The following is a 15,356-nucleotide window of genomic DNA, read 5'->3' on the forward strand; positions in this document are numbered from 1 at the left end:
TTCATCCTGACATCATTGGTGCCAACGTGAATAAATATGTGACTCTATCTCATGTCATGTTCCTTAGTCTGTCTTCCCTTCTGCAGCGTCAGCACCCTAAGATGGGATGCAGTGTTGGGAGCTTTGGTCCCAGGAATACATTTAATGTCAGCCTGCATCTGTAACCTGACTTTGCGGGTGATAGAATTCCCTATCACTAAAGTCCGGTGTTTCGGCCTGGAGACAGGAGTGGAATTTACTTGTGGGCTCAGAGAATTCACATCAGGCAAATCCAAGGGGGAGAACCAATTCACAGTTCACAGTGGCGAGTGTGATCAGGGTACCACAACTGGGCACAAAGCCTTACGGGGATTCCTCTGCCTAGCCACAGTCAAAGCCAAAGCTGTCCTCCACAGCCGGCATTTCAAGGCTGATGCTAATGGGCTTGCTAGCCGGCCCAACACTAACCTCATCTGGAGTGCCCGTAACATCTAACTCCACCGTGCTAAGAAGCTGTTCTAACTTACAGACATGGCTCTCTAAGAGAGCCACCCTATCTTCCAACATCACGCAGGATTTATGGAGGGTGAAAAATAGGTAAAGTAGTCTACTTTGTGCACTAAGAAATTCAAGAGTACAGCCAATCAAGCATGAGCTAATCAATAATGGACAAGCTAACCACTCTTAAGGCTCACACAGGATTCACACAGAAGTAAATAAATGAGTTAAAATTCACAGCAGTTACACTGAAAAAGTAGCAGAAGTATTAGATCCCTCTAAGGTTAACACAAGAGTAAGGTACTAAGCTAAAATTCCAACCTGGTTTCATGGCAAGTCGTGATTCAGCAGCATGAAATATACATTAATCTATTGGTTTGTGATATTGTGAGGAAAAGTACCTCATTTTGTCACAGCAGCACAAATTCATTCTAATTCATTCCATGATGGCTGCTCGAAATTAAAAGTGTAGTGGGGGGGGTGGTTATGGTTAGGGCGGGGGGAAATAGCAAGATTAGGTTATGGTTAAGGTTAGGGTTGGAGGTAGGAGTAGGATTAGGAATAGTGAGTTAAAAAAAATCTGTCACGAAAATTTGACTTATTTTGTCACGGGAGCACGAAAAAAAAACGTGAGACTGGGCTGTAAAATTCACAACAGTTACACTAAAAAAAACAAAAACAAAAAAAAACAAAACAAAACAAAACCCTGTGCTCCTCCCTTTTTTAAAGTAGGTATTCATCACAGCAATTTCCATCCTTTTTTTGCAAAACCAGCTACAATCTGTCTGTGGAAAGGGCTATATAAATAACCTTTGATTAACTGATTGATCGATTGATATCTACCTATTACTTCCTCATCACCTCTGTTCCCTTCACCAACATGTCCATTGAAGTCTGCTCCTATCACCACCACTCTTTCATGCTTGGGCACACTCTCCGCCACCTCATCTAACTAACTCGCAAGTCTTCTTTCTCCTTCATCTCACAACCTACCTGTGGGGCATATGCACTGATGATATTCATCATCACCCTTTCAATTTCCAGCTTCACATTCATCACCCTGTCAGACACTCGTTTAACCTCCAGCACACTTTTAACATACTCTTCCTTTAAAATGACCTCAACACCATTTCTCTTTCTGTCCTCACCATGGTACAACAACTTGTACCCACCTCCTATGCTCCTGCTCTTACTTCCCTTCCACTTGCACACACAGTATAGTATGTCTTGGGGCCATCTATTCAGAATGCATGTGACTGAATTTTCTGAATGTCGTCACCATGAAGACATGTACCCAGCTGTTTGGTTGTTTTGTTGTTTGTTTGTTTAGGTGGTGCCTGACACTCTTTGTCCCACCTGGTGTCAGTGTTTACTATTTGACCAAGTTTTACTGGAAGGAACAAGGGAGGAGCTACAACAGGACCCGCCTCTCATAATCATCAGCATCTATGACCATGATGCCTTGGTAACAGCAAACATTCTTCGGCTTCAGATATTATGTAAAAATAACATACAAATATACAATTAAGTGTTTTGAGATAAACACGTGTGTGTGTGTGTGTGTGTGTGTGTGTGTGTGTGTGTGTGTGTGTGTGTGTGTGTGTGTGTGTGTGTGTGTGTGTGTGTGTGTGTGTGTGTACCCCACAAATACCACATATGTATTTTTGAGTATGTGTGATATACAGTGAAACCAATAAGTATTTGTTCCCATAGAAAAACAGACATTAATATTTGGTACAGAAACCTTTTTTTTTTTTTGCAGTACCAGAGGTCATACGTTTCCTGTAGTTCTTGACCAAGTTTGCACACTGCAACAGGGATTTTGGTCCACTCCTCCATACAGATATTCTCCAGATCTTTCAGGTTGGAGTTTCAGCTCCCTTCAAAGATTTTCTATTGAGTTCAATTTTTTCAATTTCAATTTCAATTTATTTTCATTTATATAGCGCCAAATCACAACAGAGTTGCCTCAAAGTGCTTCACACAAGTAAGGTGTAACCTTACCAACCCCCAGAGTAACAGTGGTAAGGAAAAACTCCCTCTGAGGAAGAAACCTCAAGAAGACCAGACTCAAAGGGGTGACCCTCTGCTTGGGCCATGATACAGACATAAATTACAGAAATAATTCACAGAACTCACGGACAAATATACAAGAAATGCTATTGGGCACAGGACAGGAGGATCGCCAACACGAATACAACTCCCATCTCTGGATGGAGCTGCACCTTAAACAGAGAGAAAAAAACAAAACAGAATCAGGCATCAGAAAGACAAAAAAATACTGTATAATTTTCCAGCATTGAACAACAACAGAGTGTGCCTGGCTGTTTCCTGCAAACATGCTCCACAACAATTCATAGCCGGATTCTTCACACCATATGACGGCTACGACGTGCGGCGTTCCCTGACTTTTCGCTATCGGTGGCTCCGGCCGGTTGTTCGGGGTGCCGGGTCTCCACTTCCGCGTCGCCGTCCTGTGAGGAGCTGCAGTCGTGGCTGCGTGCAGGAGAACCTGCGCCCGCTCGGTTGTGTCTCCCAGCAGACTGACGTGCGCTCAGTCCGTGTGGCGCTTATCAACACAAGGTCACTCACAAGTAAGACTTTCATTTTGAATGACTTTTTCTCCAGTCGTGATCTGGACTTTCTCCTGTTAACGGAGACCTGGTTGAAACCAGGTGAAATAGCGCCTTTTCTGAGCTCCTCCCCCCCGGCTGCTTGTTTTTTCAGCTCCTCGCGAGCATCAGGTCGAGGCGGGCGGTGGTGTGGCCACGGTTTTTAAAGACAGTTTTAAATGCCGATTTTTATCTTCTAATGCCTACTCACTTTTGAACTTCAGTTGTTTGTGATGGAGTTCGACTGTCCTGTGCTCTGTGCTGTTGTTTACCGTCCACCAAAATTTAATAAGGATTTTATTCAGGAGTTTTCTGAGTTTCTGGCAGATTTTATCCCAAAATATAACAAATTTTTGGTCTGTGGTGATTTTAATATTCATATCTGTTGTCCTTCTAATCAGCTGGCTGATGATTTTAAAAGCCTCCTGAACTCTTTTGGTCTAACACTTTGGTTTTTACGTAATTATTGTATGGCCTTGCCTTACAATATAAAGCGCCTTGGGGCAACTGTTTGTTGTGATTTGGCACTATATAAATAAAATTGATTGATTGATTAACACAAGTTGTGGATGGACCAACACATAATCTTGGACACACCTTGGACCTGGTTATTTCTTTTGGGCTCTCAGTTTCACTTAAGGACATATCAGACGCTGCTACTTCAGATCACTTTCCTGTTATTTTTCAATTTATTGCGCCTCCATCTGCTAGTAAGCCACTTGTTCCTGTCTCTTGCCGCCGTTTGGTCACCTCCTCGACAGCGGGGGACTTTGCTGCTGCCTTCATGGACTCTCAGTTTTATGCCATGAATGGACTGGTTTCTCCATTACTCCCAGATAACATCCTCTCTTCTTTCCACTCTACATGCACAGTCATTTTGGTCTCTGTTGCACCGATGCGCTGCAAATCCAGGAAATCAAAATCCGACCCCTGGTTAAATGCCACGACCCGTGCCCTCAGGCAACGCTGCAGACAGGCGGAGAGAAAATGGAAAAGGACAAACTACAGTGTCTCTGGGTTTTCTGAGGGACAGTCTAACTGACTATCAGAAGGCTGTGAAGGAGGCAAAAGCACAATATCTGTCTCATATTATTTCGAGCAATTGTCATCGTCCCAGTGTGTTATTCAGACTATAAACTCAGTTGTAAATCCACACACCTCTGTTTGATGGACGCTACAACCACAACCTGTGAGGAGTTTCTTCAGTTTTTTATTGATAAGGTTTCATCAGTCAGACAGAACGCTGATCAGAACTGTAATGTTGAGTTGTCTGCTCCTTGTGCACATTCTGCTGTGCTCGAACAGTTTGAGCCCATTTCTTTTACATCTCTCGCTGATGTTGTAAAACACATAAAATCTACAAGTTGTCCTTCAGATGTTGTTCCAGCTAAGGTGCTGAAGGAGGTTTTTAATACTGTTGGGGCGGGTCTCCTAACTTTTATCAATGCTTGTCTTAGATCAGGGTCTGTTCCAGCTGCTTTTAAACATGCTGTGGTTCGACCTCTTCTTAAAAACCTCACCTGGACTCATCAGTTTTATCTAATTTTAGACCTGTGTCTCATCTGCCATTTCTATCTAAGGTTTTAGAAAAGGTTGTCTTTTTACAGTTACAATCATTTTAGAAGACAATCTCATCCTTGAAAAATTCCAGTCTGGGTTTAGATCGCGACACAGCACTGAGTCAGCACTTTTAAAAGTTCATAATGATATTACTCTGTCGGTGGATGCAGGGAATCCTGCTGTGCTGGTTCTGTTGGACCTCACAGCAGCCTTTGATACTGTGGATCACACAGTACTTGTTTCCCGGTTGGAACATTTTATTGGCATTCATGGTACTGCACTTAAGTGGTTTAGATCATATTTGGCTGAAAGGAGCTTTTCTGTCATGATTGGGGACCTTTCCTCATCAACTGCTCCTCTGTGCTGTGGAGTGCCGCAGGGATCTGTCCTTGGGCCGATTCTATTTTCTTTGTACATTCTGCCATTGGGGTCATTATAATCCAGCACAACCTGTTCTTTCATTGTTATGCAGATGATCTGCAAATCTATCTGCCTGTGAGGACTAATGGGAGTGATGCTTTGTCATCATTATTTAATTGTATTCGTGATGTAAAGCAGTGGCTGTCCCAAAACTTCCTTTACCTGAATGATGGTAAAACTGAGATCATGGTGTTTGAGCGCACTGGCAAACCAAATGTGGTAACACCAAATTTTGGTGCTTTGGCTAACTATGTAAAACCAGCTGTCAAGAATTTGGGAGTGATATTTGACAGCTGTTTGAGGTTCGATCAACAGATAAATTCTGTTGTCAAAGCTAGTTTTTTCCAACTTCTCCTTTTGGCTAAAATAAAGCACTTTCTCAGTAGACATGATCTTGAGACGGCCATTCATGCTTTCATCAGCTCCAGACTTGATTATTGTAATGCACTTTATTCAGGCATTAATCAGTCGTCTCTTGCACATCTCCGTTGGTGCAGAATGCTGCTGCTCGTGCTTTTGACAAACACTTTTAGACGTGAGCATATTACACCCGTCCTGTACTCACTCCACTGGCTTCCAGTTCGTTTTAGAATTGATTTTAAATTTTAATGTTGTGTTTTTAAAGCTATTTATGGCCTTGCACTCCCTACTTGTCTGAAATTTTAACTTTGCGCACCTACAGTAGGACATTAAGCGCGTCTGGCCAGCTTTACTTAGATGTTCCAAGGTCAAGATATAAATGCTGGGGTGATCATGGTTTCGCGGTAACTGGCCCCAGACTGTGGAATGAGCTACCTCTTGAGTTACGTACTATTCCAGACCTAGCACTTTTTAAATCTAAGTTAAAGACTTATTTATTTAAACTGGCTTTTAACACTTAGTGGGGAGGTGACATGTTCTGTTATTTTTATGTTCTTTTTTATGTGTTGTTTTAAAATTTTATTTTATATGTGTTTTATTTTTTGTAAATTTGTGTTTTTAATGTTAAGCACTTTGGACACCAGTCGGTGCTGTAAAGCGCTTTATAAATAAATGTTGATTGATTGATTGTTGAACAACAAAACAGAGAAATACTAAGGTGATCGCCGGCCACCAGCCCTAAACTTGAGTGAAGGGATGCCAAAATGGGTGTAATGTGGTTGAACTTTCTGCTTCGTGTCAAAAGTCCGGCTGCAGCATTTTGAACCAATTGGAGACCCCTAATGCTAGACTGCAGTAAACCAGAAAATAGAACATTGCAGTAAATGCATGGATCAGGGTCTCGGCATCAGCCATAGACAGGATGGGACGAATCTTCGCTATATTTCGCAGGTGGAAGAAAGCAGTCCTAGTAATATTTCTAATGTGGAGGCCAAAGGACAACGAAGGATCAAAAATTACCCCAAGGTTCCTCACTTTGTCAGTGTGATGTATGACACACGAGCCTAGGCTGAGTGTTAACTGGTCAAATTGATGCCGATGTCTCACTGGACCAAGAACCATCATTTCAGTCTTATCAGAGTTTAAAAGTAGGAAGTTTCTAGACATCCAACTTCTCACTGCTGCAAGGCATCTTCTAAAGGATTTTAGTGAACGAGATTATCAGCAGTTATCGGCATGTATAACTGAGTATCATCTGCATAGCAGTGAAAGGTAATCCCAAAACGCCGCAATATTTGCCCAAGAGGTGCTGTATAAAGGGAGAAAAGCAGGGGGCCTAAGACAGACCCCTGTGGAACCCCAAATTTCATGTCACTAAGGTTAGAGGTAGTGTTACTGTACAAAACACAGTGAGAACGACTGGTCAAGTATGACGTCAGCCATGCAAGGGCACTCCCAGTAATCCCAAAATGATTTTCCAGCCTATCAAGTAGAATATGATGATCCACTGTATAAAATGTAGCACTGAGATCTAACAGCAACAGAACCATAGTGGTGTCCGATTCCATTGTAAGCAGAAGATCATTCACCACTTTAGTGAGAGCCGTCTCTGTGGAATGATATTTTCTAAAAGCAGACTGCAGTGGCTCAAAGAGATTATTCTCAGTAAGATAGTCTACGAGCTGCCGTGACACCACTTTTTCCAGAATTTTAGAGAGAAATAATAGATTTGATATCGGACGATAGTTTGTCAATACACTAGGGTCAAGATTAGGTTTTCTTAAGTAATGGGTTTAGTTACGGCAAATTTGAAACATTTAGGAACAAATCCAGAAGTTAAAGAAAGATTAATAATTTCCCAGCACAGTCGGGCCCAAGAGTGGGCCACAGGTCCTTAAACAGTTTTGTTGTATAGGATCAAATAAACAGGTTGTGCTTTTTGTTGACATTACGAGTTTTGTCAGCATGCCTTGTGAGATACTGTCAAATTCTGTAAATCTAGGTAATACCTCAGTAGTGGCGCCCACATCAATAGCAGGGTGTAGTGGCTGGATTAAGGCATGCCGGGATATGTTTAACCTGATGTCTTCTATTTTCTTCTCAAAGTAATCCAGGAAATCTTGTGCTGTAAAAGGAGAGCGAACTACAGATGGTTGTCCATGCAAAACTGGGTATTTGTCAAATGTGAAGCTAAGACATCAGGCAGTCGAGCTTCGAGTTCAGTCTTAGTTGAGGAGTTGATGCATCGCTGTAATGATATATAAGGTTGTTGTTCCACTAAACTTTGCAACGAAACTGAAAACTTAATAAGTGAGTGATCAGACACCACTGATGTAAGAGGCATGATGTCAATATTCGTGACAGCAATACCACGTGCGAGAACCAGATCCAGGGTATTTCCACTAATGTACGTCGAATCCCAAATGCATTGCCGAAATCCTAATGCATCCACAATTTCCATAAATTATTTGCAGAGGGGATCAGAAGGCTTATTTATATGAATGTTAAAGTCACCAATAATCAGAATGTTATCTACACTAGTTGACAAGTTAGAGATGAACGCACCAAATTCATCTAAGAATTCAGAATATGGAGACCTATATACAGTGACAAAGTAATACGACTGATTTTTATTCTTCTGACCTTGGCAGTGTGTAATATCCTGAGCAGAGTGGAGAATCAAATGCTCAAACGAGTGATATTTGTAACCCCCAACAGCTAATAAGCTAAACCTCGATTTATAAATAAGAGCAACACCCCCGCCTTGCTTCGCATCACAAGTTCACCAGTGACCATCTGGATGATCCAGAGGAGGCATGGGAGAAGGTCATGTGGTCAGATGAGACCAGAATAGAGCTTTTTGGAATCAACTCCACTTACCACGTTTAGAGGATGAGAACAACCCCAAGAAAACCATCCCAACTGTGAAGCATGGGGGTGGAAACATCATACTCTGGGGGTGCTTTACTGCAAAGGGAACAGGACGACTGCACCGTATTGAAGGGAGGATGGATGGGGTCATGTATTGCGAGATTTTGGCAAACAACCTCCTTCCATCAGTAAGAGCATTGACGATGGGTCATGGCTGGGTCTTCCAGCATGACAGTGACCCCAAACACACAGCCAGGGCAACTAAGGAGGGGCTCCGTAAGAAGCATTTCAAAGTCCTGGAGTGTGGAATCCATTAGCTTTACGGGAAATTTAGTGCAGAAAATCCACTATGGTGATAGTGCAGTTTATTTGCCAGGGAGGGAATTTCAACAAGTTGAGACTATGGCCTGCGTCCGTAGTCATGTCCATAAAAATCATAGAGGGATATATATGCTTTCCAAACTTAATACCCATTACTATATTGGATGATGTTGAAATTGAGGCTTGCTCAGTGGTTGTTCCAGCAATAGCAAAGATTTCGTGTCTGCTACCTCCAACACACGTGGAATGTCTTAAACCTAAACCTACTTCAAGGCATCTTATATATGCTACTCTGGAACGATCCCTAATCCCAAACAGTTCAACTGTCAACCCCACTGAGGTCCTTAGACTGGGTCTCATTAACATAAGATCACTGTCCTCAAAATCATTGTTGATCAGTGATCTAATTATTGATCATCACTTAGATATGATTGGGCTATGTGAAACCTGGCTTAAACCTACAGCTGTCCTCCCCTTAAATGAGGCCTGGCCACCAGCATATACATTTAGTCACCTCCCTTGTGATGCGAAGCAAGGCGGGGGTGTTGCTCTTATTTATAAATCTAGGTTTAGCTTATTAGCTGTTGGGGGTTACAAATATCACTTGTTTGAGCATCTGATTCTCTGCTCTGCTCAGGATATTATACATTGCCAGGGTCAGAAGAATAAAAATCAGTCCTATTACTTTGTCACTGTATATAGGCCTCCTAGCCCATATTCTGAATTCTTAGACTGAATTTGGTGCATTCATCTCTATCTTGTCAACTAGTGTAGATAACATTTTGATCATTGGTGACTTTAACATTCATATAAATAAGCCTTCTGATCCCCTCTGCAAATCATTTATGGAAATTGTGGATGCATTAGGATATTGGCAATGCATTCGGGATTCGACGCACATTAGTGGAAATACCCTGGATCTGGTTCTTGCACGTGGTATTACTGTCATGAATATTGACATCATGACTCTTACATCAGTGGTGTCTAATCACTCACTTATTAAGTTTACAGTTTTGCTGCCGTGTTTAGTGGAACAACAACCTTATACGAGGTATCTTATAAAATTAACCGGCAGTTTTATAAAAAAAACTATATGGATTTGATTGACATGCGATTACTCCAATCATGCTTGAACCCTCGTGCGCATGCATGAGTTTTTTCACGCGTGTCAGTGACGTCATTTCACTGTGGGCAGGCCTTGAGTGAGATGTGGTCTCGCCCTCTTGGCTGAATTCCTTTGTTTCACACGCTGCTCGAGACGGCACGCGTTGCTTTATCAAACTTGTTTCTGGACCTGTGAGGAATATCCGAATGGACACTATTCGAGAAATTCAGCTGGTTTTTGGTGAAAAGGTTAACGGCTGATGAGAGATTATGGGGTGTTTCTGTCGCTGTAAGGACTTCCCACGGAGCGGGACGTCCTGCAGCGCTTCCAGGCGCCATCATCGGCCTGTTTCAACCTGAAATCATCCTAATTTAAGGCTCTGTTGACCCAGGACGTCGTGAGAGAACAGAGAAGATTCAGAAGAGGCCGGCATGAGGAGTTTATGCAGACATTCCACTGTTTAAGGACATTTTTTAATGAAAGACGTGCGCGCAAATTCGCAGAGTCGTTTCCGTGACGACTCGGCAAATTCTGTGTGCGCCGCGACAGGAAAAACACCTCCGTGTTGAAAACCGTTTGTAAATTCAGGCGGCTTTTGATGGCTTTCAACAAGTGAGTAACTGAGAAATTGTTTAACAGCTTGGGCATGTTCCAACTTGTCCGTTAAGGTTTCCAACGGAGGTGTTTTTCCTGTCGCGACCCCCCCGCGGTCGGGTCCGGCCCGACATGCGACTCTGCCCGCACGTTCTTTCATTACAAAATGTCCGTTAACAAAGGAATGTCCGAATAAACTCCTCATGCCGACTTCTTCTGAAAGTTCTCTGTTCTCTGACGACTTACTGGGTCAACAGAGCCTGAAATGTGGAAGTTTTCAACTTGAAATGGTGAGACGCTGCCGCCTCGAAGCGCAGATCGCCGTCAGGCGCCGTGGGCCGTCCTTACGGCAACACTACCAGACCAAAATCTCTCATCAGCCGTTAAAATTTTTACCGAAAACCAGCTGAATTTATCGAATGGTGTCCACTCAGTTGTGCCTTACAGTTTTGAAAAAATTTTGATCAAACAAAGCAGCAGTCTCTGAGCCATTCCTAAACAATGAAAAAATCGACGAGAGGGTGGGCGACTCCTCACTCAAAGACTGCCCACAGGCGAATGACGTAACCGACAGGCGTGAAAAAACTCTCGCATGCCGACGAGGGTTCAAGCATGTCTGATGTAATCACACGTGATTCAAATCCATATGGTTTTTGAAAAAAATAATAAGGTCGGATACTTTTCTAATAGACCTCGTATATCATTACGGCGATGCATCAACTCCTCAACTAAGACTGAACTCGAAGATAGACTGCCTGATGTCTTAGCTTAACATTTGACAAATACCCAATCAGTAGACAGACTTGTGGATAGTTTAAACTCAGTGCTCAAAACTACACTCGACATTATTGCACCACCTGTGTTAAAACCACGCTCCCCCAAATCACAGTCACCTTGGTTCAATGATTATCTGCTTGACCTCAAGCATAAAGCACAAGGTCTAGAACGGAAATGGCGTCGTTCAAAATTAGACGTATTTCACCTTGTGTGGTGTGATGCTATCTTAGACTATAAGCATGCATTATTGGCTACAAAGCGGACTTACTACTCTGATTTGATCAACAAAAACAAGCATAACTTAAAGTTCTTGTTCGACACGGTGGCAACACTTTTGCATGGACAACCACCTGCAGTTTGCTCTCCTTTTACAGCACAAGATTTCCTGGATTACTTTGGGAAGAAAATAGAAGACATCAGGTTAAACATATCCCAGCATGCCTTCAAATATCCACTACACCCTGCTATTGAGGTGGGCGTCACTACTGAGGTATTACCTAGATTTACAGAATTTGATAGTATCTCACTAGACATGCTGACAAAACTCATAATGTCAACAAAAAGCACAACCTGTTTATTTGATCCTATACCAACAAAACTGTTTAAGGACCTGTGGCCTACTCTTGGGCCGACTGTGCTGGAAATGATTAATCTTTCTTTAACTTCTGGATCTGTTCCTAAATGTTTCAAATCTGCAGTGATTAAACCATTACTTAAGAAACCTAATCTTGACCCTAGTGTATTGACAAACTATATAGGCCGATATCAAATCTGTCATTTTGTTCTAAAATTCTGGAAAAAGTGGTGTCATGGCAGCTCGTAGACTATCTTACTGAGAATAATCTCTTTGAGCCACTGCAGTCTGCTTTTAGAAAATATCATTCCACAGAGACGGCTCTCACTAAAGTGGTGAATGATCTTCTGCTTGCATTGGATTCAGACACCACTACGGTTGTTGTGTGGGCCGCCCGAAGAGGAGGCACTGCTGGCCCAACACCAGAGGGTGCCCTGCCTGTTGTCGGGTTTCAGGCACCAGAGGGCGCAGTCGCCTCGCAGGAGCACCAGGAGCACCTGAGCTGACAGCTGTCAGTCATCATCCATCATCACATCACATCCATAAAAGCCTGGGAGAGACACCATAACTTTGCCGAGTTAACAGCTTACCCGTCAGGTAAACCGACTCAGCTGTTCTGTGCCGTACGCACACGTTTTTGCAGCAGAGCTTTTTGCAGTCGTAACCTTTTTGAACACTTGCAGCTTGTAGCCGAGTTTGTGGAAGTTGGAGGAGTTGGCATCTCCACTCCTCACTTCAGACTTTGATTAAGTGATACATAAGGCACTGCACGTCCTCTGTGTTCCTGTGTTTGGAGGTGGAGGTTTTTCCCCCAGAAAGGAACTGCATTTTTGCTGACTGTTTGCTGGGTGTATACACACCCACCTTTAACCTGTGTCTGTTCCTGCCAGCAGTACCGTATCTGACAGCTGGAAGCGGTGGCCACCTGGGGACTCAGGACTTGGCGGCTCCGGTGTGTTGCAGGTCTCTGTTGGCGGTGGAACCTCATGGGTCCCGGCTCTTCTCTGGATAGGCGTCTCCTACCCTCAGGCCTGCCCACGCGTCATCTTTTGTGTAGATTGATTGACAGACTAAAAACATATTTGGTGGTTGTGCACATTTGCAGAATAAATTGTTATTTATTCGGACTTCCTATTGGCCGTTCATTTACGCTCCCTGTCATGGGTCCATGTACTTCACTTTCCCAACAACGGTTCTGGTGCTGTTAGATCTCAGTGCTGCATTTGATACAGTGGATCATCATATTCTACTTGATAGGCTGGAAAATCATTTTGGGATTACTGGGAGTGCCCTTGCATGGCTGACATCATAGTTGACCAGTCGTTCTCAATGTGTTTTGTACAGTAACACTACCTCTAACCTTAGTGACATGAAATTTGGGGTTCCACAGGGGTCTGTCTTAGGCCCCCTGCTTTTCTCCCTTTATATAGCACCCCTTGGGCACATATTGCGGCGTTTTGGGATTACCTTTCACTGCTATGCAGATGATACTCATTTATACATGCCGATAACTGCTGGTAATCTCGTTCACATAAAATCCTTAGAAGATTGCCTTGCAGCAGTGAGAAGTTGGATGTCTAGAAACTTCCTACTTTTAAACTCTGATAAGACTGAAATGATGGTTCTTGGTCCAGTGAGACATCGGCATCAATTTGACCAGTTAACGCTCAGCCTCAGCTCATGTGTCATACATCACACTAACAAATTGAGGAACCTTGGGGTAATTTTTGATCCTTCGTTGTTGTTTGGCCTCCACATTAGAAATATTACTAGGACTGCTTTCTTCTACCTGCGAAATATAGCGAAGATTCATCCCATCCTGTCTATGGCTGAAGCTGAGACCCTGATCCATGCATTTATCTCTTCTAAATTGGACTACTGCAATGTTCTATTTTCTGGTTTACCGCAGTCCAGCATTACGGGTCTCCAACTGGTTCAAAATGCTTCAGCCAGACTTTTGACACAAAGCAGAAAGTACAACAACATTACACCCATTTTGGCATCCCTTCACTGGCTTCCTGTCCCAGTGAGATCAGATTTTAAGGTTCTGCTACTAACCTATAAAATTATTCATGGACTGGCACCTCCCTACCTAGCTGACCTAATTAAACCTTATGTACCAGCTTTACATTCTCAGGGTGCAGGACTACTTTGTGTCCTTAAGGTGAATAAGAAGTCTGCAGGTCACAGATCTTTCTCTTATCGTGCCCCTGTTCTGTGGAATGATCTCCCTGCATCAATAAAACAGTCAGATTCTGTGAAGACTTTCAAGTCCAGACTTAAGACGCACTTATTTTCCCTTTCGTATGGCTAGCATACTGGTACAGTTTTGTTTTACGCTTTTTACTCTTTTAATTAATTTTATTAGTAATTGGAGCGTGATGCGGCCTCAACTTTACCTAAATTCTGGGTCTTTTAGTGACGTTTAGGGCTAGTGAGTGAGACTAGGGCTATCTCACTCACTCTGTGAGTGAGATAGATTATCTCGTCAATAGTTTTATATCCTCATTGAGGACAACTTTGGATGCTGTAGCTCCTCTGAAAAAGAGAGCCTTAAATCAGAAGTGCCTGACTCACAAACTCGCAGCTTAAAGCAGATAACCCGTAAGTTGGAGAGGAAATGGCGTCTCACTAATTTAGAAGATCTTCACTTAGCCTGGAAAAAGAGTCTGCTGCTCTATAAAAGCCCTCCGTAAAGGTAGGACATCTTACTACTCATCACTAACTGAAGAAATAAGAACAACCCCAGGTTTCTTTTCAGCACTGTAGCCAGGCTGACAAAGAGTCAGAGCTCTATTGAGCCGAGTATTCCTTTAACTTTAACTAGTAATGACTTCATGACTTTCTTTGCTAATAAAATTTTAACTATTAGAGAAAAAATTACTCATAACCATCCCAAAGACATATCGTTCTCTTTGGCTGCTTTCAGTGATGCCAGTATTTGGTTAGACTCTTTCTCTCCGATTGTTCTGAGTTATTTTCATTAGTTACTTCCTCCAAATCATCAACATGTCTATTAGACCCCATTCCTACCAGGCTGCTCAAGGAAGCCCTACCATTAATTAATGCTTCGATCTTAAATATGATCAATCTATCTTTATTAGTTGGCTATGTACCACAGGCTTTTAAGGTGGCAGTAATTAAACCATTACTTAAAAAGCCATCACTTGACCCAGCTATCTTAGGCCAATCTCCAACCTTCCTTTTCTCTCAAAACTTCTTGAAAGGGGAGTTGTAAAACAGCTAACTGATCATCTGCAAAGGAATGGTCTATTTGAAGAGTTTCAGTCAGGGTTTAGAATTCATCATAGTACAGAACAGCATTAGTGAAGGTTACAATGATCTTCTTATGGCCTCAGACAGTGGACCTCATCTCTGTGCTTGTTCTGTTAGACCTCAGTGCTGCTTTTGATACTGTTGACCATAAAATTTTATTACGGAGATTAGAGCATGCCAATAGGTATTAAAGGCACTGCGCTGCGGTGGTTTGAATCATATTTATCTAATAGATTACAATTTGTTCATGTAAATGGGGAATCTTCTTCACAGACTAAGGTTAATTATGGAGTTCCACAAGGTTCTGTGCTAGGACCAATTTTATTCACTTTATACATGCTTCCCTTAGGCAGTATTATTAGACAGCATTGCTGAAATTTTCATTGTTACGCAGATGATACCCAGCTTT

General features: G+C 42.5%; 1 protein-coding gene across 1 annotated transcript in view; it reads left to right on the top strand.

Moving 5' to 3' along the window:
• The window catches only part of fer1l4 (fer-1 like family member 4), a 293,664-nt gene that overhangs the window by 122,479 nt on the left and 155,829 nt on the right, over positions 1–15,356 (top strand). The window contains 1 exon segment of the mRNA XM_034164544.1: positions 1,808–1,942. Within this exon segment, the coding sequence (XP_034020435.1) occupies positions 1,808–1,942 (135 nt within the window).

Source organism: Thalassophryne amazonica, chromosome 3 (assembly GCF_902500255.1).
Source record: "Thalassophryne amazonica chromosome 3, fThaAma1.1, whole genome shotgun sequence".
In the NCBI taxonomy this organism is placed as follows: domain Eukaryota; kingdom Metazoa; phylum Chordata; class Actinopteri; order Batrachoidiformes; family Batrachoididae; genus Thalassophryne; species Thalassophryne amazonica.